The sequence below is a fragment of the Oryzias melastigma genome, linkage group LG9, assembly GCF_002922805.2.
Source record: "Oryzias melastigma strain HK-1 linkage group LG9, ASM292280v2, whole genome shotgun sequence".
NCBI classification, from domain to species: Eukaryota; Metazoa; Chordata; class Actinopteri; order Beloniformes; family Adrianichthyidae; genus Oryzias; species Oryzias melastigma.
The window spans coordinates 15704659-15726956 of NC_050520.1; the positions used below are offsets into that span (position 1 = coordinate 15704659).

Here is a 22298-nt window from a genome sequence, read left to right on the forward strand (position 1 = left end):
TTTTTATGTTTTATTGAAAATGGCTACTTCTTACCGGACTGCATCGACCTCTTCTAACCCCTCAGGTCAGGTGTGGTCCTGGGGGGATGGAGATTATGGTAAACTGGGCAGAGGTGGCAGTGATGGCTGCAAGACTCCAAAGCTTGTGGAGAAGCTACAGGACCTGGACATATTGAAGGTGTGCTGTGGCAGCCAGTTTTCAGTAGCCCTCACCAAAGATGGTCAGGTGTACACGTGGGGGAAAGGAGATAACCAGCGGCTTGGTCACGGCACAGATGAGCACGTCCGCTATCCAAAGTTACTCGACTGCCTTCAGGGTGGGTCAACTGCTCATAATGTGGCTTCTTCAAGCTCCAAGAAGAAGAAAACTGATCTGTTTGTTACATTTCCTCCAGGAAAGAAAGTTGTGGACATTGCTGTGGGCTCCACGCATTGCCTGGCTCTTACCGACGAAGGTGAAGTGCACAGTTGGGGGAGCAACGACAAGCTGCAGCACTTTGATACCCTCTTTCCGAACAAGAAGCAGCCCAAAGCCCTCCCCGGACTCAACTCCAAACACATCGTGGGGATCTCCTGTGGCCCAGGACAGGTCCGATTTGCTCCCGAATTCACTCCTCTTACATGACAGTCAACAGGCTCACCAAGTCGTGTTTATGTTTTCAGAGCTTCGCCTGGTCCTCGTGCTCAGAGTGGTCGGTTGGACAGCGGGTTCCCTTTGTGGTGGATGTTTGCCCCATGACCTTTGAGCAGCTGGACCTGCTTCTGAGGCAAGTGAGCGAGGGCATGGACGGCAGCTCAGACTGGCCCCCCCCTCAGGAGAAGGAGTGCATGGTGGTTGCTACTCTCAACCTTCTGCGCCTCCAGGTGAGCCACAGCCTATTGTCAAAGAGACTGACACTGAAAATTGTTTGAAATTTAGCAAATATACCCCCTTTTGGGGAGTCTTGGTGTTTGGGATTTCTCTTATTTTTCCATTTGATTACAGTCAGAAACGGTAACAAGTTTCTCCCCTCCACAGCTATTCCATCTTGTCATTTAGCTTTAACTCTTTCCTCTGCATTTTTTTTTTAGCTCCATGCTGCCATCAGTAACCAGATGGCCCCTGAGGAGCTGGGTCTGGGACTCGGCAGCACTCTGCTCAACAACCTAAAACAGACAGTGGTGATGTTGGCCAGCAATGCTGGTGTCCTCAACACCGTGCAGTCCGCTGCACAGGCTGTGCTGCAAAGCGGCTGGTCAGTTCTGCTACCTACTGCAGAGGAAAGAGCCAGAGCGCTATCTTCACTGCTTCCCAACGCCGGTGAGTCTGCAAACGTAGATGCAATACAAAGCAAACCCTCTGCTGTGAGATGTTTATGCACAGTCTTTTTATTTTTTATTTTTTTTTATAGCTTGTGGAAATGAGATGAGTGTGAGTCCAGGACGACGCTTCATGATTGACTTGTTGGTGAGCAGCTTAATGGCTGATGGAGGACTGGAATCTGCTCTCGATGCAGCAATCACTGCAGAGATACAGGTCAGTGCATTAGATGTGTTTGACATTCAGTCTATGAGCTCTGGACAATACAAAATATTAAGTAAAATTTAAAAAGGAGTTACTAGAGAGGAGAGTATGGACTCCGAACCTCAGATCCAAGAACAATAGTGTCATTTCCATCCTGGTAGTGGAACAGAAGACAAGCTCTACACGCCCATAGGGTGCTGGATGGTTCTTGGGATTTCGCTCATCCACTCCATATGTGCTTTGTGGATTTGGAGAAGGGAGCTCTGGGGAGCATTACCAACGACTGCCCGGTCTCTGTATGACCAGAGCAGAAGCTTTGTTTGCATAACCCGGCAGTAAATCCAGCAGGGCTGCCCTTTATCAGTGGTTCTGTTCATATCCTTTATGGGCAGAATTTCTATGCGTAGCCACGGGCAGAAGGGGGTCTGGATTTTCTCTCTTCTCTTTCGAATGCTGTTGTCCTCCTGGCCTCACTGGGCCAGGATCTCCAGCATGCATCAGGTGGTTTGTGGCCAAAGGGGAAGTGGCTAAGTGTCTTTGGGTCTTGTTGAGTGAGGGAAGATCTGAGTGAGATTGAGAAACGGATGGGAGTGGCGTCTGGCGTTATACAGTCACTGTACCAGTCTGTTGTGGTGAAGAGAGAGCTGAGCCACAAAGTGTTCTTCTTCACCTTTCGGCTTATCCCATTTTGTGGTCGCCGTAGCGAATTGGCACTTGCTGTTTTGCAGCAGTGATTTGGCAGAGTTTTTGTGCCGGATGCCCTTCCTCATGCGTCCGTGTAATTGAAGGGCACAGGGACCCAGTTTGGAAGCAACGTCAAGTATCTTGCCCAAGGACTCAATCTGGATGGAGATCAGTGGACATCTCGGGGATTGAACCCAGGGCTCCTGCGTTCAAACCCTATACTTAGCCCACTGAGCCATCCAGCCGAGTGAAGTTCTCAATTTACCAGTCGATCTTTGTTCCAGTACTCACCTATGGTCATGAGCTCTGGGCCATGACTGAAAGATCCCGAATACAAGCGGCTGAAATGAGTTTCCTCTGTAGGGGGGGCTGGGCGCTCCCTTAGAGATGGGGTGAGACAGCTCGGAATAAAGCTGCTACTCCTCCTCATCAAGGGGAACCAATTGAGGTGGTCTCAGATGAGAAAAAGGAAACTGGTAGATGGATTTGAACTGATGAACTGTTTATCCATTTACAGATTGTTGAAACGGCTGTACTAATTAATAACCTCTTAAAGATTCTACAGAACCCGAACATTTTATTGATAGAAAAACTGTATTTTTTTTCTGCATTCTTAAATGATGCCCAATTATTTAATCCCAGGACATTGAAGCCAAGAAGGAAGCCCAGAAAGAAAAGGAAATAGACGAGCAAGAAGCAAACGCCTCCACCATCCTCCGGTGTCGTACCACACTGGACAAAGATCTCATCAACACAGGGATATATGAATCATCAGGGAAACAAAGCCTGCCTTTAGTGCAGCTTGTACAGCAGCTTTTGAGGTACCTGCTCTTAAGCCTAATACACCTGCCTTTGTACAACATAATCTGTCTGACTGCTTGAAAATATGTGTTTGATTCCTACAGGAATATTGCATCCCAGACCATAGCAAGGCTTAAGGATGTAGCTCGCCGCATCTCCAACTATTTAGAGGCAGAGCATGTAAGCAAGGAGCGCTCGGCTTCTCTGGACCTCCTGCTGCGCTTCCAGAGGCTGCTGGTCAGCAAACTGTACCTGGGCGTCACTGACACAGAGACTGTCAATGGATACAGTAAGTTGTTCAGTTTTTTTCTCTTTGAGACGTTGAAGTAGCTAAAAGCAAAAAACCATGGATTTAATTTGTGTCTTCCAGACCCTGAACTCCTGGGAGTGGGCTCCTTGTTGAAAAAGTACATTGCTCTGTTGTGCGCTCACATTGGAGACATTCTCCCCGTGGCAACAAGCATCGCCTCTGCGGGTCGCAGACATTTTGCAGAAGTTTCTCGTGTCATTGAGGGAGATCTCACAGGTAAATTCTTGATCTGGATCTTTGATCAGAAGGTCATGGCTGCCTCTACCTTAGGAGACTTTTGTGGATAACTTGTCTTTTCTGTTAGGGGTTCTTCTGCCTGAGCTGGTCCTGTCCATCGCTCTCCTCCTCACTATCGATGCCGGTCTAATGCAGGAGACCGGCTCCATCCCTCTGCTGGCCGGACTCCTAGAGCACTTGGACCGCTTTAACCATTTGGCTCCAGGGCATGAAATGGATGAAAACGAGGAGCTTGCCTGGCCAGGAATAATGGGTACACAACAGTGTTTGTGAAGCTGTGTTCACACCGAACGTGATTCGGGCATCAGGGATGTCCAGTTTCAATGTTAAGTCAATATTTAGATACAGTCAGAGGTTATGCGGTGTGTTAGGAGCTTTGGGAATGGTGCTACGGTCTGGCAGCAGTCTGTTTTGGGGAAAAAGATGTGGTGATATGCTCAATGGGTGGAGTCAAAGACTAACTTGGAGGAGAAACTTAACATTCTCTTCCTGAACTTTTTATGTGAACATCTGAACCGGACGCAAATTTGGCGTGTGAATCATGTTCATTGTGAACACAGCATTTGAGCAATCAGGAGAGTGTTTGACATTTGACTTTTTTCTTGATATGTTTTTCTTGTCGTGGCAGGCTCCTTCTTTATAGGTCAGAGCTCCAAGAACAACGAAGAGGTTTCACTCATCCGCAAGGCTGACCTAGAGAACCACAACAAAGACGGCGGCTTCTGGACCGTAATTGATGGGAAGGTCTACGACATCAAAGACTTCCAGGCTCAGTCTCAGTCACTTGCGGGGAACAGTATTTTAGGTAAGATTATTATTATTTTTTATTATTAAACCTCTATAGAGAACATTTTTACATGTTTTTTTTTTTTACACAGCACCTAAACTTATTGGGAGGAGTATTGTTGTTTATCCCACACAAAAAACTTTCATAATCTAAGGAAAGATATTCATCTTTAAAAATCTAAAAATATTTTTAGATCTTTTTTGCCATCTTTTTTTAATCTTAGAGTTAAGTAGTGTATCTGATGGAGCACATTATGTTTCCTCGTCTGCTTAATAAAATTACATCATAAAGTTGGTTGTCTTTTCTGAATCCTCTACTCCCTTAAAATCTTACAAAATTCTGCAGCATCACTCCACATGTTTTATATTTAAAGAGTGCCGTGTAAAATATGAAAATATAAAGAATGACATAACATTGTAACCACATGTAGAAAAATCAATGTTGTGCTGAAACCAATATCTCCTTTTACAGCTCAGTTTGCAGGAGAGGATCCTGTTGTTGCGTTGGAAGCAGCTTTGCAGTTCGAAGACACCAGAGAATCAATGCAAGCTTTTTGTGTTGGCCAATATATGGAGGTACTGGAGAAACTCACTCAACATTTTACAGATGAAACGTCTTTTCTGCTTCCATGTATCTGGAGGTTTCCCTTTCCTATTTGCAGCCTAACCAGGAGACAGTCACCACTCCGGACCTGAGCAGCCTGTCCTCTCCACTCATTGACACCGAGAGGAACCTGGGGCTGCTGCTGGGTCTCCACGCTTCTTACTTGGGCAAAAGCACCCGCTTGTCCCCCATGGAGATTGAATGTGCCAGTGGGTTTGATGAATTACAGTATACTTAACTAGAGAAAATACAACTCTTAGAATAAAACCTGTTTGCTCTCCATGCAGAATGGCTCCAATCCTCCATATTTTCCGGCGGTCTTCAAACCAGTCAAATCCACTACAATTACAATGAAGAGAAGGACGAAGACCACTGCAGCTCTCTGGGAACAAGCACTCCAGACAAGGCCAAGCTATACTCCCGCAGAACGATCCTGAGTGACCACGCCCAGCCTTTCCTGCAGGCCATCGCTGACAACACCACTCAGGACCACACTGTGAAGGTACAGCAGGGCTGAAGTAACCCAACCCCAGCAGACGTGACCATGATGCTCTAAAGCTTGGCTTTTTGTTTGTGATATCCTAGGATTTCTTATGCCAAATAGAGCGTTGCTGTAAACAATATCATCTTATCACTCCCATCACTTTCCCTCCGGAGCATCCAGTCGAAGAAGTTGGGCGTCTGCTTCTCTGCTGCCTGCTAAAACATCAAGACCTTGGTAAGCTAGTAATCCCACATGTTGTTGGAGGAAATATAGTTTTCCTTGTTTTTGTTAGATTTCTCAAGATGCTAACGACAAATTCCTCGTGTGGGGTGCTGTGCCTCTCCCGCCACAGGTCACATTGCTCTCTCGCTCGTCAGTCAGTGTGCCTTGGGTGTGGACCAAGGGAAACAAAGGTCCCTCCCGAAATCTGTGATTGATGTGTGCCGCATGGTCTACCAGGCCAAATGCTCCTTAATTAAGGTTGTGTTTCCACATGTTCAGTGAATCTTTAAAAATAATTTTGTTAGAAACGTTTTCATTTATTAGCCTTTTTTCTTTGTGTGATTTATTTTAGACCCATCAGGAACAAGGTCGCTCGTACAAAGAGGTCTGCGCCCCAGTTATCGAGCGCCTGCGCTTCCTCTTCAATGAGCTGCGGCCAGCTGTAAGCAACGATCTGTCCATTGTGTCCAAGCTGAAGCTGCTGAGCTCTCAGCCACGCTGGAGGAGGATCACACAGAAACTCATCAGGGACCAAAGGAAAAAAAGAGGTGGGCTAGATGGCAGACAGCCCTTCCTGTTTGCCTCTTCTGTTTCTAAATCTGATGTTTTTTTTTTCTTTCTTTTAGTGCCTAAAAAGTCAGAGTCAACTGACGTAGAAGAGCCAAAGCTGGAAAACGAGGAGACCAACGAAGAGGAACATAATGTTCAGATCAGCCCCACTCCTGCAGAGGGGAAACCCCTCCCTGTCAAACCCTCCAAGGTTAGATTACACCACCTGGTTGATGATCCTTAAAGTCAACATTGAACTTCCTCTTTTACTTACAGTTAGAGAAAAAAAGAGTTGATATGAATTCTACTTCACACCTAAAGTTTGACTTCAATATCACAATGTTTTAACTCCGCAGCAAAATAAATGGCAGCCGATTCTCAACACTGTGGCTAATGTGCAGAGGTACCGCTGGCTGAAACACAGTGTTCCCGGTGCCTTCTCTCAGTCCAGCCTCATGGCCAGCATCGTGGAGTTTGCACTGAAGGAGGAGCCGCTGGATGTGGAAAAGATGAGGAAGTGTCTTCTTAAGCAGGTGAGTCACTTACAAAAACGGGTTATTTAATCCATAAAATGCCCCAGTCCCCAATCCCTGGTTCAATCAGACTTATAAAAAAGCACCTCTCATACTTGTGCTACTCTAAGCGCTTTACAGTTAAAAACAAAAACAGTTGAAACGATAATAAATACATTTAACACACACAACCCATGACCCCACACACAATAAATACTTGTAAAAGTAAATTCTAAAAGAAACTTAAGGCTTGGCTCTGCTGTGAGGAAACAGTATTTTGGGAATCTTTTCATACCAGGAGCTTTCTCAGCCATGAGATCAATCACCACAGTGCCCATCCACATCAGGACAGCAATGAGGTCCACCCTTTAGCCGTGAGGCTGCAACATCAGACCCCAACCACCCCCACAAAGGGCAACAACTGCAGCAACAACCCCAGACTTAACCGGCAACTCCTGGCACAAAGGATCCCCAAAAAGACATCCTTAAACTGGGAAAACCTTAAAAGGAAGATGTTATATTTAATACATAATATTCATGTAATGACACAAATGAAAAATAACATTTAATGCAAAAAATACATTATATATATATATATATATATATATAAAATGTATTTTTTGCATTAAATGTTATTTAAGATTATCAAAAAGGAAAGTTAAAAGGTGGTTCTTGAGCCTCTCCTTAAAAGCCTCTATGGTGGGCACTCATGTGGCAATTGGAACCGGGTTGTTGACTTAAAGATAAATGACAGCTTCAATGTACATTTTTTCTGTTTTGTTCATTTTTTAATTCTGAAGAAAATTTAATTTTGTAAAATGACTGGATTCTGTTCCCACGTCACTCTGTAACGCGCTATTGACGCATGTGAAGACTTTGACCGTCTAAATACATTTGCCATCTTCCTAAAGCAGCTTCTCTAGCCGCTACATTAAAAGCTAAGTTATTAAAAAAAAAAAAAAAAAACTGAATGTTGAACTTCAGAGAAAGAAACCTGGATTTACATGAATTTTCCTCAAAAAATGGATATTGTTACATTATGGATGTGTCTCGTATATTATAGATGATTGTTACTATTGTTTAATATTTTCTGTTGTTTTTTTAGGAAACCTGTCAAGAGAGTTTAAAACATTTAGTCCCTCTTGTCTATTTTTTTTCTTTATTAATGCAGGTAGAAGAGATGAGCTTGTGAAAAGAAACAAATAAGGACAAATTTTTTGTGAATGTGTTAAAAACTATTCCATATATCAGCAAAAGTATTGATCAGAAACCAGTATCTCATTTGTAGGGTATTGGCATTAAAACTGGATTAATGCCCTATTTTTGTTCTCCTTCTTCTGGTTTTTTAGTATTTTTTAGATTCTCAGTGTCAAGAAAACTCCTTTTTATACTTTGTTCCGCAGCTGGAGAGGGCTGAGGTGAGACTGGAAGGCATTGACACAATGCTGAAATTGGCTTCAAAAAGCTTCTTGCTGCCGTCGGTGCAGTATGCAATGCTGTGTGGGTGGCAAAGGGTCGTTCCAGAGGGGACCAACATTGGGTAAGTTGGGAATTAACATGCAATACCAGCAGTAAAAGTAAAATGCTTCTCTAAAGTTTTTTTATTTTTCTATTTAATGTGGGCTTTTTTAACATCTAGAAGCTTCAAAAAAGGAAAGTGTTGTTATTTTGAAGGCTGAACATGAATTCCCTCCCCCTACAGCTTCTCCCTATTCCTACATTTAATGGAGAGATATGGATGTAAATAGTGTATTCAAATTTAGACGTTGCTACCACTTCATTTACGTTAGAGCATGGCTGCTAGCGCTTGGAAAATACATACAACATTGGGTTATACCTTTAAAAGTCAAGCTGATCAACTGTTCCAACTCCCCTTTCTAGAGAGCCTTTGTACGACTGCCTGAAGGATGTGGATTTGATTCCTCCGTTCAACCGCATGCTTTTGGAGGTGACTTTTGGAAAGCTGTATTCTTGGGCCATCCAGAATATTCGCAACATCTTGCTGGAGGCCAGCGCTCGCTTTAAAGAATTAGGTGAGTGTTTTGCAGAGGCATTTTTTAATCTCACATTCTCCTCAATTGTGTGCGTTCAACAGAAACAAACATGCTGCTTTTTCTGTCCTTTTGAACCAGGCGTGCAGCCTGTTCCCTTGCAGACCATCACCAATGAGAACCCAGCAGGACCAAGCCTTGGCACCATTCCGCAGGCTCGATTCCTCCTTGCAATGATACACATGCTGTCTTTGAAACACGGATCTAACAGCCTCAGTCTGCTGTTGAATTCTGGCATATTGGCTCTCACCCAGAGTATCCTCAGGCTCATAGGTGAATACTGTCCAGTGGAAGAACTGTTATGTGTATTCATGGACTGAAGTTGTGAACCAACCGATCGTTTCTTGTTTTCCAGGACCCAGTACTGACAGCAGTGAGGAGGATCTGAGCGCGTGTTCACATGGAGGCTCAGCCACCGTTCTGGAGGAGTCCAGAAAAGAGGCCGCCCCCACTCCTGTTCCTGCCTCTGGCCCTGAGCTGGCTGCTATGATGAAGATTGGCACCAGGGTCATGAGGGGAGTTGACTGGAAGTGGGGCGATCAGGTACCCTAATCCGTTTATCTTTGTCTATTTATAAAAGGAAAGTGTGAAGCAATCTGTATCTCGTGTTCTCTCCAGGACGGTCCGCCACCGGGTCTTGGAAGGGTCATTGGGGAACTGGGTGAGGACGGATGGATCAGAGTGCAGTGGGATACGAGCAGCACCAACTCTTACAGAATGGGAAAAGAGGGCAAATACGACCTGAAACTTGCAGATCCGCCTCCAGCTGCCCAGCCAGTCACAGAGGACTCGGACACGGAGGACGACACAGGTCTGTTTACTCTGCATTTTTGGGAGAAACCAACATTTTAGCATATAATTAAAAAGTTTGCATTTTGTTTTCATGAAGAAGCCGAGCTGGTAGAGAAAAGTGGCCACCCCACAGCAATGATGCTGACCAGCACAGTCAACCTCTTGAAAACCCTTTCGCTGTCAGCTGGGATCTATGCAGACGTCCTACAGACAGATGCTACATGGACTCTCTGCGGACTGCTGAGGATGCTTGTGGAAAGTGGAGCAAACGACAAATCGGGTAAAGATACAGTTTTCTCATCCGCCGTTGGATGTTTAAAGAAGTGTCGGTGTGTGTTGGCTGAATGTAGTCTCCGTTTGTCAGGCGGTCACTCCCACAGGCAGGTGTCTCAGGAGCAGCACCGCAGCTGGTGCACTCTGGGCTTCATTCGCAGCATCGCTTTGAAGCCACAGATCTGCGGCACCTTGAGCACGTCTGCATGGATTAGCCTGCTCATCCAAATCGTCGAGGGTCACCAGTCGTTCAACGCCATCACTCTGCAGAGACAGGTCGGTCATGTGAATTTACAGACTAATCCAACATTGCAGGACAGAGAAGGTGTTTGTCCTCTTGTCAATTTTTCTAAACAAAACTAAAATTTGATTTCATTTTCCAGATCCTAGTTCTCCGTCTCCTGCAGGCGGTCTTGCCTTCATGGGACAAAACCGAGCGCTCTCAGGACATGAAGTTCCTGGTGGAGAAGTTGTTTAACTTTTTGGGAAGTCTTCTGAGCACCTGCTCATCAGACCTGCCGCTTCTCAGAGGTACCATCATTTATCAGGCTTGAAGTTGAAAAACTGTTTCTGTTTGGTGTCTAGTTTCAAACAATCGATTATCCTCTCAGAAGGTTCCTCGAGAAGGAGGAAGTCCCGCCCCCAGGCGTCTCTGACGGCCACACACAGCAGCACGCTGGCAGAGGAGATTGTGGGCGTGCTGCGTACCCTGCACTCTCTCGGCCAGTGGAACAGCCTAATCAACGATTACATCAACTCTCAGCTGAGCTCTATTGGAGACGTGATGGCGGGCTGCCAGTCTGAGTCTGTAAGAGCAGCTGCTTCTCCGCTGAGACGCATAAACTTTAAAATACGCATTCTGGCTTTTGGAAAACAGATGTAACTCTGACACAGCATGTTCTTAGATTGTAATGTTGTTTTGCTTTGTTGTTCAGTGTTTCCTGGAGGATTTTTTTCCTGACTCGGAAGGCCCAAGAGTGGGCAGCCTGATGGCAGTGCTGGCCGTGATTGGTGGGATCGACGGGCGCCTCAGGCTCGGGGGACCGGTCGTTCATGAGGAGTACGGAGAGGGGACGGTGACACGCATCACCCCGAAAGGACGCATCACTGTCCAGTTTCATGAAATGAGAACCTGCAGGGTATGCCTGCTGAGCCAGCTCAAGCCGGTACATCATTTTTATTTCTTTATGAAAAAAAAAATACATTTATTAACAGATAAATAATAAAAAATGTAACTTTCAAAGCTTCTTGTTGAAGTTCAGTTATCTGGGCTAAAGCAACAACCAATTGTTTTTTTACTCTTTTGACTTGTTTTAATTCACTCTTTTGTAGCTGCCTGCAGTACCCTTCAGCGTTCAGAACCTGCCTTTCACTGAGCCCATGCTGGCAGTTTGGGCCCAGTTGGTCAGTCTGGCTGGGAGCAAACTGGAGAAGCGGCGCATGAAGAGATCTCTAAGTCGAGGCCTCACAGGTGCAGAAAGCAGCATGAACTCATGTCCTTCAATTATTCAAGACTGTATTTGAATGAATGTCAATAAACAATCAGTGAGGTTAGACGTACCGAACTGTTTTCCAGCTGATCAAGTGGACATCCATTTACTGCGATGCCAGCAGCTGAGGCTTTACATTTTGAAGGCGGGACGCGCTCTGCTCTGTCATCAGGACAAACTCCGGCAGATCCTCTCACAGCCAGCCGTCGCTGATATCGGACCCAGCCCCACTGGTGAGACTCAGTACATATTAATGGACCATAAATATTTTTTGGTTAGAATTTGGCATTATGTTGGGTGTAGTTTCCTGCTTTTTAAAGTAAATGTTGTAGTAAGCATGTCTGAATCTAGTAGAACAAAGCTGCCTTTGTACTTTAGCGTTGCTAACACACAAGTGTTGCTTTAAATTGGGAAACTATGGGATTTCTTTTCAATTTGCAAAGTATTAAAGGATGTTTTTGTCCATTCATGCAGAAGATCCAGGTGTGGCATCTCCTGATGTTGGAGACTTGTCCCCTGAGGGTCCATTACCTCCACTGATTCTCCTGCAGCAGCTTCTCTCTGCTGCCACTCAGCCCTCTCCCATCAAAGCTATTTTTGACCGGCAGGAGATGGAGGTATGTGCAGACATTGCTTCAGAAACCGGAAATCTGTTTGATGCTACAGCTGTCAGATGAAGAACGTGCGTTTTCTGCATGCGTAGGCTGCAGCCCTGGCAGTATGCCAGTACCTGGCTGTGGAGTCTGCACATCCGTCTTCCCCAATGTTTGAGGAGAGCAGCTCCAGCGAGGCCACCACGCCTGTCACCGTACAGCATGTCAGACCACCCAAACAGAAGAAGCAGAAGAGCTCCCCGTTACCCCCTCTGCCGATAGTCCTCCAGCTTATGGAAATGGGGTTCCCACGGAAAAATATTGAGTTTGCTCTGAAGTCGCTGTCGGGTACTACAGGCAGTGCCTCTGGTATTCCAGGTGCGTCTTGATAGAATGGAAACCTGTCGTTGTGAGCTGAAATGTTTCTACTCCTACAGAAAATAACAGAACTTTTCAGCAGGTGTTGAGGCGCTAGTGAGCTGGTTGCTGGATCACCCAGACGTTCACGTCACTGAGCTGTCAGATGCTGACACTGTGTCCGATGAGTATTCTGATGAAGAAGTGTTGGAAGAGCTGGAGGAAGTGGAACCCACTTTTTCTGTGGTTAGTTTTCCTATATTTCCCTCATGAATCTAAACCAGACTTGTTTGAGTGATTTTAGTTTTGTTTGTGTCTCCTGATTTAGCCTGCAGGTGCAGTGGTGACAGAAAGCCAAACCTATAAGAAGAGATCCGATTTCCAAAGCAATGATGATTATGCTATGTATGTCAGAGAGAATATACAGGTAGGAGCAGGAGGCTTTGAAGAATTTCTGAGAAGAAGTGAAGAAAATGCTAACGTACTCTCTGGATCTGGGCTTCTTTGCAGGTGGGGATGATGGTGAAGTGCTGCAGGACGTATGAGGAAGTGTATGATGGTGACGTTGGGAAAGTGATCAAGCTGGACAGGGATGGTCTTCATGATTTGAACGTACAGTGTGACTGGCAGCAAAAGGGAGGAACATACTGGGTTCGCTACATCCACATTGAACTTTTAGGTAAATTTCTTCTTTTAATGTTTAGAAGGGAGGAGAAGATTCACCTTCACTATGGTTTGGTTCTACGCAGGGCTGTTAACGCATGCAACTAATATAGAAAAATTAACTTGTTAATATTTATTAAAGCCATTTAATTACACTCAACAAAGCAGCAATCTTACACCAGTTCAGGCTTCCATGGCGTATGTTAATTTCTGATAATGCTGACTTTGTTAGGTTCTTAGGTTCTATCCCGCTCATAACATGGTCACTTACAAAATAAAGTACTTTATTTTAAATTTTTAGGTATTTCACAAAAGTGGACTATTTTATAGGTACTGTGGCCCGTTGTCACAATAACACAGACGATGGCGACCTCGACTGCATCGGCAAAGGAAACGATGTATATCATTACAGAGAGAAAGTTCACCTCTTACCGCTTGTTTTTGTCCAAAACGTTAGTTTTGAAGAAGCCCGCACATATAGAGCATTATGACCTGAACTTTTTTTTTTAGGTGTGTAAGCCACAACCAGTAGCCAATCAGAATCGAATATTCATCTGAACCCTTTAAAGTTCAGAAACACAATGTTTGTTTTTAATGAGTTGGTAAGCATCTTTGTTTTATTGGAGTAATACTGCAGACATAAGTCTTTACAGTTCTGTATCTTACTGGTATTGTGTTTAGTGCACACAAATTACACTTTGAGTTAACACTTAATACATTTAAACATTTCAGAAAATAAAAATGAAGGGAAACATTTTCTCTGACATATTTTTGTACAAAAGCTGCATATTGTTATATAAAATTTACCTCATGTAACATTGTTATTAATTTGTTTAATCGATTAACAGCTCTAGTTCAGACCTCAATTATTATGTGTATTAAAAGACAATAAAAAACTTAAAATACATTTTTTTAATGTAGTAATAAGCAATGAAGAAAAAGTTGACTTATTTAAGCCTAGTGTAATGTTATAAAATAATAAATACATCTTTTTTAAATTTAGTGCAATGATTGTTTAACACTCAACATAGACATATTGTATACAGTAGGGGTGCACTGATTCACTTCACCACAATTCAGTTCAATGGTGTAACGTACGGGTTGGTTTTTGGTCAAAACATTTTTCACAATAGTTGATGGAAAATGCCTAAACCACTTTTTCTTAATGTCTTGCTAGGATTCCCACCACAAAGTTCTCCTTCTCATATAAAAATTGGGGACAAAGTCAGAGTGAAGCTCTCAGTGACCACACCAAAGTACAAGTGGGGTTCTGTCACTCATAGAAGTGTTGGAGTAGTGAAAGGTAAGCAGAATTATTAGCCTTTTTTTTCCTTTATTAGTGTGTCCTAATCTTTCTATTTGTTTATTTTGCAGCTTTCAGTGCCAATGGAAAGGATGTGATTGTGGACTTTCCACAGCAGTCCCACTGGACGGGTTTGTTGTCTGAAATGGAGCTGGTGCCCAGTGTTCACCCTGGTGTGAGGTAAAATATTGAAGCTAAAAGGGAAAGAAATGTCTGCTGCTTTGTTGGATTTAAATGTGATTCTGTCTGCAGGTGTGATGGCTGTCAGATGTTCCCCATCAATGGCCCCAGGTTCAAATGCAAGAATTGTGATGACTTCGACTTCTGTGAAAATTGCTTTAAGACTCGCAAGCACAACACAAGACACTCCTTTGGCCGGATCAACGAGCCTGGTTAGTCACAGACTCACAAATGGCATGACGGTGGAGTCTCCTCGATGCCTGCTGATCTGTTGTTTCTTGAACACCAGGCCAGTCTCCGGCTTTTTGTGGCCGTTCAGGAAAACAGCTGAAGAAGCATCACAACAGCCAGCGGGGGATGCTAATTGATGACTGGTCTCGTGCTGTGAAGAGCCTGAGCGTGTCATCCTCCGTTAACCAGGCGTCTCGCCTCATCGACTGCAGCGATCAGTGCTGGCAGTCCTCAGGCTCTCAGGGAAAGGTGGGAAAAGGGCTTTTGTCGTCTGTTTGGTAGGAGTTTTATTTTCATTGTTGCCTAACTGGCTTCCCCCCTGGTCTCTTTGTAGCATTGGATTCGGCTTGAGTTGTTTCCAGACGTCCTCGTGCACAGACTGAAGATGAGTGTAGACCCTGCAGACAGCAGCTACATGCCCTCACTTGTGGTGGTGTCAGGTGATAGAAACTGTTCTCAAAAATGATGGGAATTAATCACTTGTAATTTCTACAGATTTTTATTGCAGGCATCGACATTTCAAACTGTCTCTCTTGTGTTTACCCAGGTGGAAGCTCTCTGAACAACTTAATTGAGCTCAAAGCAATTAACATAAATCCCACAGACACCACCGTCCTACTCCTTAGTGATTGCACCGAGGTCAGCATCTCTTAATTTGTGCTTTAAATATTACTGATCATTATCTTGTGTGGTGGAATAAATTTAACACAGTTTAATTTCACGCAGTTTCACAGATATATTGAGATTGCAATCAAGCAGTGTCGCAGCTCCGGTATAGATTGCAAGATTCATGGACTAAACATTGTTGGACGCATCCGAGCGGATGAAGAAGACCTGGCGACAGTCCCTTTTCTGGCATCCGACAATGAAGAAGAGGATGATGAGAAAACTGCAGCTGGGAGGTGAGAAATACCAGAGAGAGTGTAGTCTTTTTGTTGCAGATTTCTTATCTTGTAGCTTCACAGATAAAAGGATAAAGTTATTGGAAGAGTGTTTTTCTGTTTGCTGTTAATTAAAAAAATATGCACAATAACACAGTTTCATTAATTGGTATCATTCTGTTTGCCTCAGTTTTGCACGAAAAAAGTCGTCTGGCTTGGAGTCGGCAGCCTCCATCCGAACTAAAGTCTTTGTTTGGGGCCTGAACGACAAGGACCAGCTGGGAGGACTCAAAGGCTCCAAGGTGCTGTTGGCAAAATGTTGAAAGCACAACCTAAAATGAAGGTTTTAAAGGGCCTATGCCATGCTTTTCTGAAGCCTTTCTGAGTAAACCATGTTCAAAATACCACTTTAGTTCTGTTATTGTGAGAAATCAAAAATATAAAACACTTTAAAAGCTCAAAAAGTTGATTTTGCATGGTATAGGCCCTTTAATGTTTCATAAACAGCATAGAGATTGGCCTAATCGCCTTTGTTCTCTTCACAGATCAAAGTTCCTTCATTCTCTGAAACCCTCTCTGCGCTCAATGTGGTGCAGGTGGCTGGTGGCTCCAAAAGCCTCTTTGCAGGTGAGTTTCAAAAAAGGAAAAATTAAATATTTTTGTACCATCTTGTTCAGTTTGTAATGAGAAAAACCTGTCTATGTAGTGACTGTGGAGGGGAAGATCTACGCATGTGGTGAGGCCACCAACGGCAGGCTGGGCCTGGGTCTCTCCAGCGGGACCATCCAAATCCCGCGTCAAATCAGTGCACTGAGTAATTACGTGGTGAAGAAGGTTGCGGTCCATTCTGGTGGACGGCATGCTATGGCTCTGACAGTGGATGGAAAGGTCTTCTCTTGGGGAGAGGGAGACGACGGCAAACTGGGGCACTTCAGCAGAATGTGAGTTGTGGTACACGTACTTCATTTCATTCTGCTTTTAGAAATAAGAACGTTAGAATCTCTGAAATTAATTTTATCTCTAACTTAACAGAATGTGTTTGATTTTAGAGACAATGGTTTTTAGATTGTAAGACCGTAACAATGTCTTGTGATGGAAATAGGAACTGTGATAAACCGCGACTGATTGAGGCGTTGAAGACCAAGCGTATTCGTGACATCGCCTGCGGCAGCTCCCACAGCGCCGCCATCACCTCCAGTGGAGAGCTGTACAGCTGGGGTTTGGGTGAATACGGCCGCCTCGGACACGGGGACAACACCACCCAACTGAGGCCCAAACTGGTGTGTGCCAATCGACACCCTTTTTTGTTAGTATTTTGCATTTAAAAGCAGAGGTACAAAGACAGATTTAGCTACCTGCAGAAAACTTAACCCCTCCCATCCGCTCATTACTGTACAACGCATTCAAACTGCATATATATTATAAAAAATCAACTGCAAATATCCTAAAACTTTATATTATACAGGGCCAAACAAAAAATGTTCCAGCATTACATGGAGAACTTGGATGTCACTGATTTCAGATTCCAAAAGCATAAAAAACCTTCATAGAGAAGCAAATTTTCTCCAAAACCAAATGGCGTAAGAGATCATTGATTCACTTCATAAAAGTTGGAGGGAGTGGCTTCTTCTGTTTTAAGAAGACCTCGTCTCCTGGCAATCATGGCCTCAAAGATAATTACATTTTGTGCTCTGTGGTTGAGATTAAGTTTTTGTGGAATTACACCAAAAATTGCACAGATTACAGAATTTTTTTATAGGCTTTAGTAGAACCCCTACAATGCTCTGAATATTGACTGTCAAAAACAATGTAATTTTGCACATGACCAAAGCATATATGAGGAGGTGGCTGTTGATTGTTTTCATTGTTTGCTAATGGGGTTAACATTGGGAATGAAATTTGTAAATTTTGCGTTAGACCAGTGGAATTGATGTACAATCGTGAACTGAATAACCATTTGACATAAACAAACCATGGAAGGTGTTCTATGTAGAGTTTTTTGTTTTTTTTAATTGACATGTTTTGTTTTTGAGAAGGGGCCCTAAGGACCAGGAATGTTCATCATTGTTCTCTCATGTTTAAGACACCACAATGTCTGAATCTGAATTCTTATAGGATATTTAGAATGTTCTAGATTCAAAAGAGGACCTTTATTAATCATTAAGTCCATTATCTAAAGCTTTTCTAAATCATGTCACACTAGTTTGCTGTCAAATTAAAGCTATTGCAAAGTATGTCTTTGTGCTGTTTTGGTTTTGACATTGTTTTTTCTTGATTATTTGTTTTTGTCCTCAGTTTTTGTGGAGGTTTAGCTCTGAGTGTCTCTGACTTGTCCTCTAGGTGAAGGTGCTTCTGGGACATCGTGTTATCCAGGTGGCTTGTGGCAGCAGAGATGCTCAGACTCTAGCCCTCACTGATGAAGGTACTACGGTTTTAAGCTTTAAACATCTGAAAGAAACATTATTTCACTTTTATTTGCTTGAGATTCTAAAGTCAGGAAGAGTATTAAAAAGCAAAAGCTCCAGACCTCTGTGTTTGTTTTGTCAGGTCTGGTGTTCTCCTGGGGCGATGGAGATTTTGGGAAGCTTGGCCGTGGAGGCAGTGAGGGCTGCAACATTCCCCAAAACATAGAGCGGCTCAACGGGCAGGGCGTCTGTCAAATTGAGTGTGGAGCACAGTTTTCATTGGCGTTGACGAAATCTGGAGTGGTCTGGACCTGGTAAGACTTGACAGACTGTGCATTTAAACCCACTTTTGGACTCTAACCTTTTTATATGATATTCAAATTAGGGGAAAAGGGGACTATTTCCGATTGGGTCATGGTACCGACGTCCATGTGCGAAAGCCCCAGATTGTGGAGGGGCTGAGAGGGAAAAAGATCGTCCACGTTGCTGTTGGAGCTCTACACTGTCTGGCCGTCACAGACTCTGGACAGGTTTGATCTAGCCTCCGTGTGATTGTAAAGATGGTTCCTCGACTGCCCAAATAAAACCCAAGCTCCTGAATTTAAGGTGTACGCATGGGGAGACAATGACCATGGGCAGCAAGGAAACGGCACCACCACAGTCAACAGGAAACCCACCCTGGTTCAGGGTCTGGAGGGACAGAAGATCACTCGGGTCGCCTGTGGCTCTTCCCACAGTGTGGCCTGGACCACTGTGGATGTGACCACACCTTCAGTTCACGAGCCAGTCCTTTTCCAGACAGCCAGAGACTCCCTTGGAGCTTCCTACCTGGGTAATCCTCTTTTCTGACAGAATCTGTTCTCATTACTCTCTTCCTGTACATTTGACATAAATATAAAAACTCCTTATATGCTGTTTTGTGGCTGTGAAAGTTAGATACTTGACTGAACTGTATATCCTTCATAAATGTAGACTAGATTGTTAGTATACAGGGATTGAAAGCTTTGGGAACTGAAACTCATATTTATGCATATAAAATCTAAGGAGCAAATGTCAAGTTTGCACTTAATGACATCTTCATATTAAGAGTTTCACCATCATTTTTCGTCCAGTGACGTGTCTGAGACCAAATCTTCCGTCTTATTTCAAATTCAAGTAGCAAAGTGGTTTTCCAGATCACAGTCATTGGATGAGAATATATTCAATTTTAGCTAGTTTGTAGATTAAAACGGTGTTTTGCAGGTCAAAGTCTGTCTGCCTGCTCTTCTGTTACAGCTAAAGATCTTTAAAAAAAAGTTTCTTATCAAGGGATTTTCTTTGGATAAAAAAGCCCAACACAAAAATAGGCCAATCCCAAACCTATATATTGCAACATAAAGAAAACTGGCCACCAAACATGTCGCAAAATTACAATTAATCCAGGATGAGCCCCCAAATCATTCTACATTCCTCTTTAGGGGCTTATAAAAGGATGGAACATAAAGGTAGAACAAAACAAATATCCCAGCTACTCAAAAACTCTCTCAAACAAACCCAGGCTGAAAATAAGCTGGGAATGCATTTACAGAAAAGTTCAGACAACACAGAAACAACCAAAAAGATGAGGACCAGCGCCTTCAACAATGGCAAACAAAGTGAACCTCTGCTGCTGCCAACTGGCGAGGAGTTTCCAACAGATGTGGCAGAATTTGAATACTGAGCTGGAGGTCTCGTCCAATCAGGTGCTCCGGACAATTTGAGCACCAATCTGCAGAGATGGGAGGGGAAGACGGAAAAACCTCCCACTCCAGCAGAAACCAGCAAAAACAAAGACAGAAAAACATTGAAAACAAAACAAAATTACGACCTTATTCACTGTAGCTCAAGAAATGTAGAAAAATGAAAAAACTGCATCATGCTCATCATCCACATCTCTCCAGCTGTGAACTGTCTGCATTAGTTGTGTTCAGCAGTAACGGCAAAATGATGCCTCATGAAGCACTGAAGCGTTCCATTCAATTCCAGTTTTGAGCCAATGCTTCATTTGCTCTACTGCACCATCAAGTGGACAACAAATGCATAGCAGGCAAAGTAATAATAGAACTTCCTGATCTGATGGAAAGATTTCTATGAACACATAAATGATTAAATATGTTCATGTTTCATATTAACATAAATTGAGACTTAAATTAGCATGTTTTCATAATACAATGGTTGGGTTAATATTAAAGTAGGAGCACATTGGAGATGGGGGGTATCATGTTGCTGTGCTTGTTTCACTATGGCTGTGGTTATGTGACAATCAGGACAGCAAAACATGGACATTTTATTTATTTTTATTAAAAAAAGCACTTTCTGCTAAATCTCTGAACTTTCTAAACTCTCACTGTCTAACTCTCCTTCAAATATCTACATTTTCAAGGGAGTTTGAAGGTTTCATACCAATTTATAAAACTTGTGGCACAATCCGAACCACTTCCTGAATCGGTCACATGGTACAGCCAATCAGCTGTAAATCAGGAAGGAGGAGCAAGAATCGAAGCAGGGTGGTGTGTTTTGAGGATGGGGTCGAGACTGCTGTCCTTACTAATGAAAGGTTGTAGCATTATAGACCAAAGAAGAGCTGTGGGACTTGTGCACTAACTCTTTTGATGTTTGAAATCCAGGTGTTCAGTCTGACAGTGACTCGTCAGCAGTGAGCAACAAGATGAGCGGCCAGAGCAGCTTGAAGCCCAACCGACCTTCTCTGGCCAAGATCCTTCTCAGTCTGGACGGGAATCTGGCCAAGCAGCAGGCTCTGTCTCATGTTCTGTCTGCTCTGCAGATCATGTATGCAAGGTACACCATGAGCAGGGCTCCTGTTCTCATAAACTTCACTAACTCTTAGCCGTAGTTTCATTTTCAAAAAAGTATTTGTTGTCCCCAATTAGTCTTTGAAGAAAAGTGTTTATGAATATTTCACTTTCAGATGAGTTTAAATTCTTGTTACACCTTGTTTAATAATCTTCATCCAATATTGCAGTAGAAATTTGTCATCGCGTCAATTGAATATATTTGCTACTGTCTAAAACCACAGTTTTGTAGAGGAGATGTTGGTGGAAGACCTCGGTTTGGTTTGATTCTCATTCTGATGTGCACTTCCACAGGGATGCAGTGGTTGGTGCTCTCATGCCAGCCAGCATGATTCTGCCTGCAGAGTGTCCTTCCAGCTCTCCCATTCCCCCATTAGATTCCTCATCTTCATCCTGCGTCAGTGATGACGAGTGCCCTCCGGTCCCTCCTGAAACCGAAGAACAACTCAGCCCAAACCCCTGGCAGGACAAGAAGGGAGAGGTCCAGATTTGAACTCAAAAACCATCAGTTTTTATCAAAAAGTCTTTTGGCACGACCATCATAAAATAGAAGAAAATATTCAAAAAAAGATAAAACTGAAACTTTTATAAATATAGAAAAATATTAACCCCCCCACTGCTATTGTCATACAATCCAGGACGTTTTGACCTTTTGACCCTGTATTATTTTTTTTTTCAAGGTATGCATTGTTTAAGATTTAAATCCATGTAATCTTGGATTGTCTTCAATGCTTTATTTATTAATATGCATAATTTAAAAGCTTAAATCACAAGTTAAGCTCTCTATTTACTATATTTTATATTATTTTAAGGTCTGGGGTAAATTACTGTCTGTTCTGTGAATTCTGTTTGGTGTTGAAAATGATTTTTTAAATATATTTTGTGTGTGCAGGTTCCTACATCAGAGGATGCTGTCACCCCCTCCTCTGCTGTGACTCCCTCCGCCTGTGGGGCATCCTCTCGCCCTTTCATCCCGGTCACTGATGACCCCGGAGCAGCCAGCATCATCGCTGAGACCATGGCCAAAACAAAAGAGGTCTGCTTGGTGATGGACACTCAATGTTATGTTCCCATTCCAAGCATTTAAGCAACTTTTTTTTACTTTTCTCAGGACTCTGAGAACCAGAGTAAGGTGGTAGGTCCAGAGCCTCAGTACCTAGATGAGTTCACCAGCCTCCTCGTGCCCGACGATACCAGAGTCATGGTGGACCTGTTGAAGCTGGCAGTGTCCTGTCGTGCTGGAGAGAAAGGCAAGGAGGTGCTGTCTGCTGTGCTGTCTGGCATGGGAACGGCGTATTCCCAGGTACTGAGCTGATTCCCAAACACGCAGGTCTTCTTTAGGCCTGCCGTTTGTTCAGTCTTTGCATCTCGGTCGTGCAGGTGGCTGACATGCTGTTGGAACTGTGTGTAACCGAACTGGAAGACGTTGCCACGGACTCGCAGAGTGGCCGTCTCTCCTCCCAGCCCGTGGTTGTCGAGAGCAGTCATCCGTACACAGATGACACCTCCACCAGTGGCACTGTTAAGATCCCAGGCAAATATTTTTTTTTATGCA

At 43.6% G+C, this 22298-nt stretch overlaps 1 protein-coding gene across 4 annotated transcripts in view; it reads left to right on the forward strand.

Moving 5' to 3' along the window:
• The window catches only part of herc2 (HECT and RLD domain containing E3 ubiquitin protein ligase 2), a 51431-nt gene that overhangs the window by 15174 nt on the left and 13959 nt on the right, over nt 1-22298 (forward strand). The window contains exons 15-69 of one of the 4 annotated variants that reach the window (XM_024278155.2): nt 66-317; nt 396-589; nt 664-864; nt 1072-1300; nt 1392-1516; nt 2831-3009; nt 3094-3278; nt 3360-3515; nt 3604-3789; nt 4165-4341; nt 4795-4898; nt 4985-5135; nt 5214-5428; nt 5512-5644; nt 5763-5890; nt 5985-6180; nt 6259-6392; nt 6538-6714; nt 8097-8233; nt 8575-8726; nt 8826-9017; nt 9100-9287; nt 9363-9555; nt 9634-9816; nt 9901-10085; nt 10193-10340; nt 10424-10617; nt 10745-10975; nt 11142-11280; nt 11386-11532; nt 11774-11916; nt 12003-12270; nt 12350-12495; nt 12578-12676; nt 12760-12928; nt 14090-14215; nt 14287-14395; nt 14468-14607; nt 14685-14875; nt 14961-15066; nt 15174-15265; nt 15353-15528; nt 15698-15809; nt 16053-16134; nt 16214-16448; nt 16610-16787; nt 17848-17929; nt 18055-18226; nt 18298-18442; nt 18519-18744; nt 20558-20729; nt 21038-21224; nt 21636-21779; nt 21855-22046; nt 22124-22277. In XM_024278155.2, coding sequence (XP_024133923.1) covers nt 66-317; nt 396-589; nt 664-864; nt 1072-1300; nt 1392-1516; nt 2831-3009; nt 3094-3278; nt 3360-3515; nt 3604-3789; nt 4165-4341; nt 4795-4898; nt 4985-5135; nt 5214-5428; nt 5512-5644; nt 5763-5890; nt 5985-6180; nt 6259-6392; nt 6538-6714; nt 8097-8233; nt 8575-8726; nt 8826-9017; nt 9100-9287; nt 9363-9555; nt 9634-9816; nt 9901-10085; nt 10193-10340; nt 10424-10617; nt 10745-10975; nt 11142-11280; nt 11386-11532; nt 11774-11916; nt 12003-12270; nt 12350-12495; nt 12578-12676; nt 12760-12928; nt 14090-14215; nt 14287-14395; nt 14468-14607; nt 14685-14875; nt 14961-15066; nt 15174-15265; nt 15353-15528; nt 15698-15809; nt 16053-16134; nt 16214-16448; nt 16610-16787; nt 17848-17929; nt 18055-18226; nt 18298-18442; nt 18519-18744; nt 20558-20729; nt 21038-21224; nt 21636-21779; nt 21855-22046; nt 22124-22277 — 9057 coding nt within the window. Of the gene's footprint in view, nt 1-65; nt 318-395; nt 590-663; nt 865-1071; nt 1301-1391; nt 1517-2830; nt 3010-3093; nt 3279-3359; nt 3516-3603; nt 3790-4164; nt 4342-4794; nt 4899-4984; nt 5136-5213; nt 5429-5511; nt 5645-5762; nt 5891-5984; nt 6181-6258; nt 6393-6537; nt 6715-8096; nt 8234-8574; nt 8727-8825; nt 9018-9099; nt 9288-9362; nt 9556-9633; nt 9817-9900; nt 10086-10192; nt 10341-10420; nt 10618-10744; nt 10976-11141; nt 11281-11385; nt 11533-11773; nt 11917-12002; nt 12271-12349; nt 12496-12577; nt 12677-12759; nt 12929-14089; nt 14216-14286; nt 14396-14467; nt 14608-14684; nt 14876-14960; nt 15067-15173; nt 15266-15352; nt 15529-15697; nt 15810-16052; nt 16135-16213; nt 16449-16609; nt 16788-17847; nt 17930-18054; nt 18227-18297; nt 18443-18518; nt 18745-20557; nt 20730-21037; nt 21225-21635; nt 21780-21854; nt 22047-22123; nt 22278-22298 lie in introns of all 4 variants that reach the window. The other 3 variants (XM_024278156.2, XM_024278152.2, XM_024278154.2) reach the window with 3 other exon arrangements.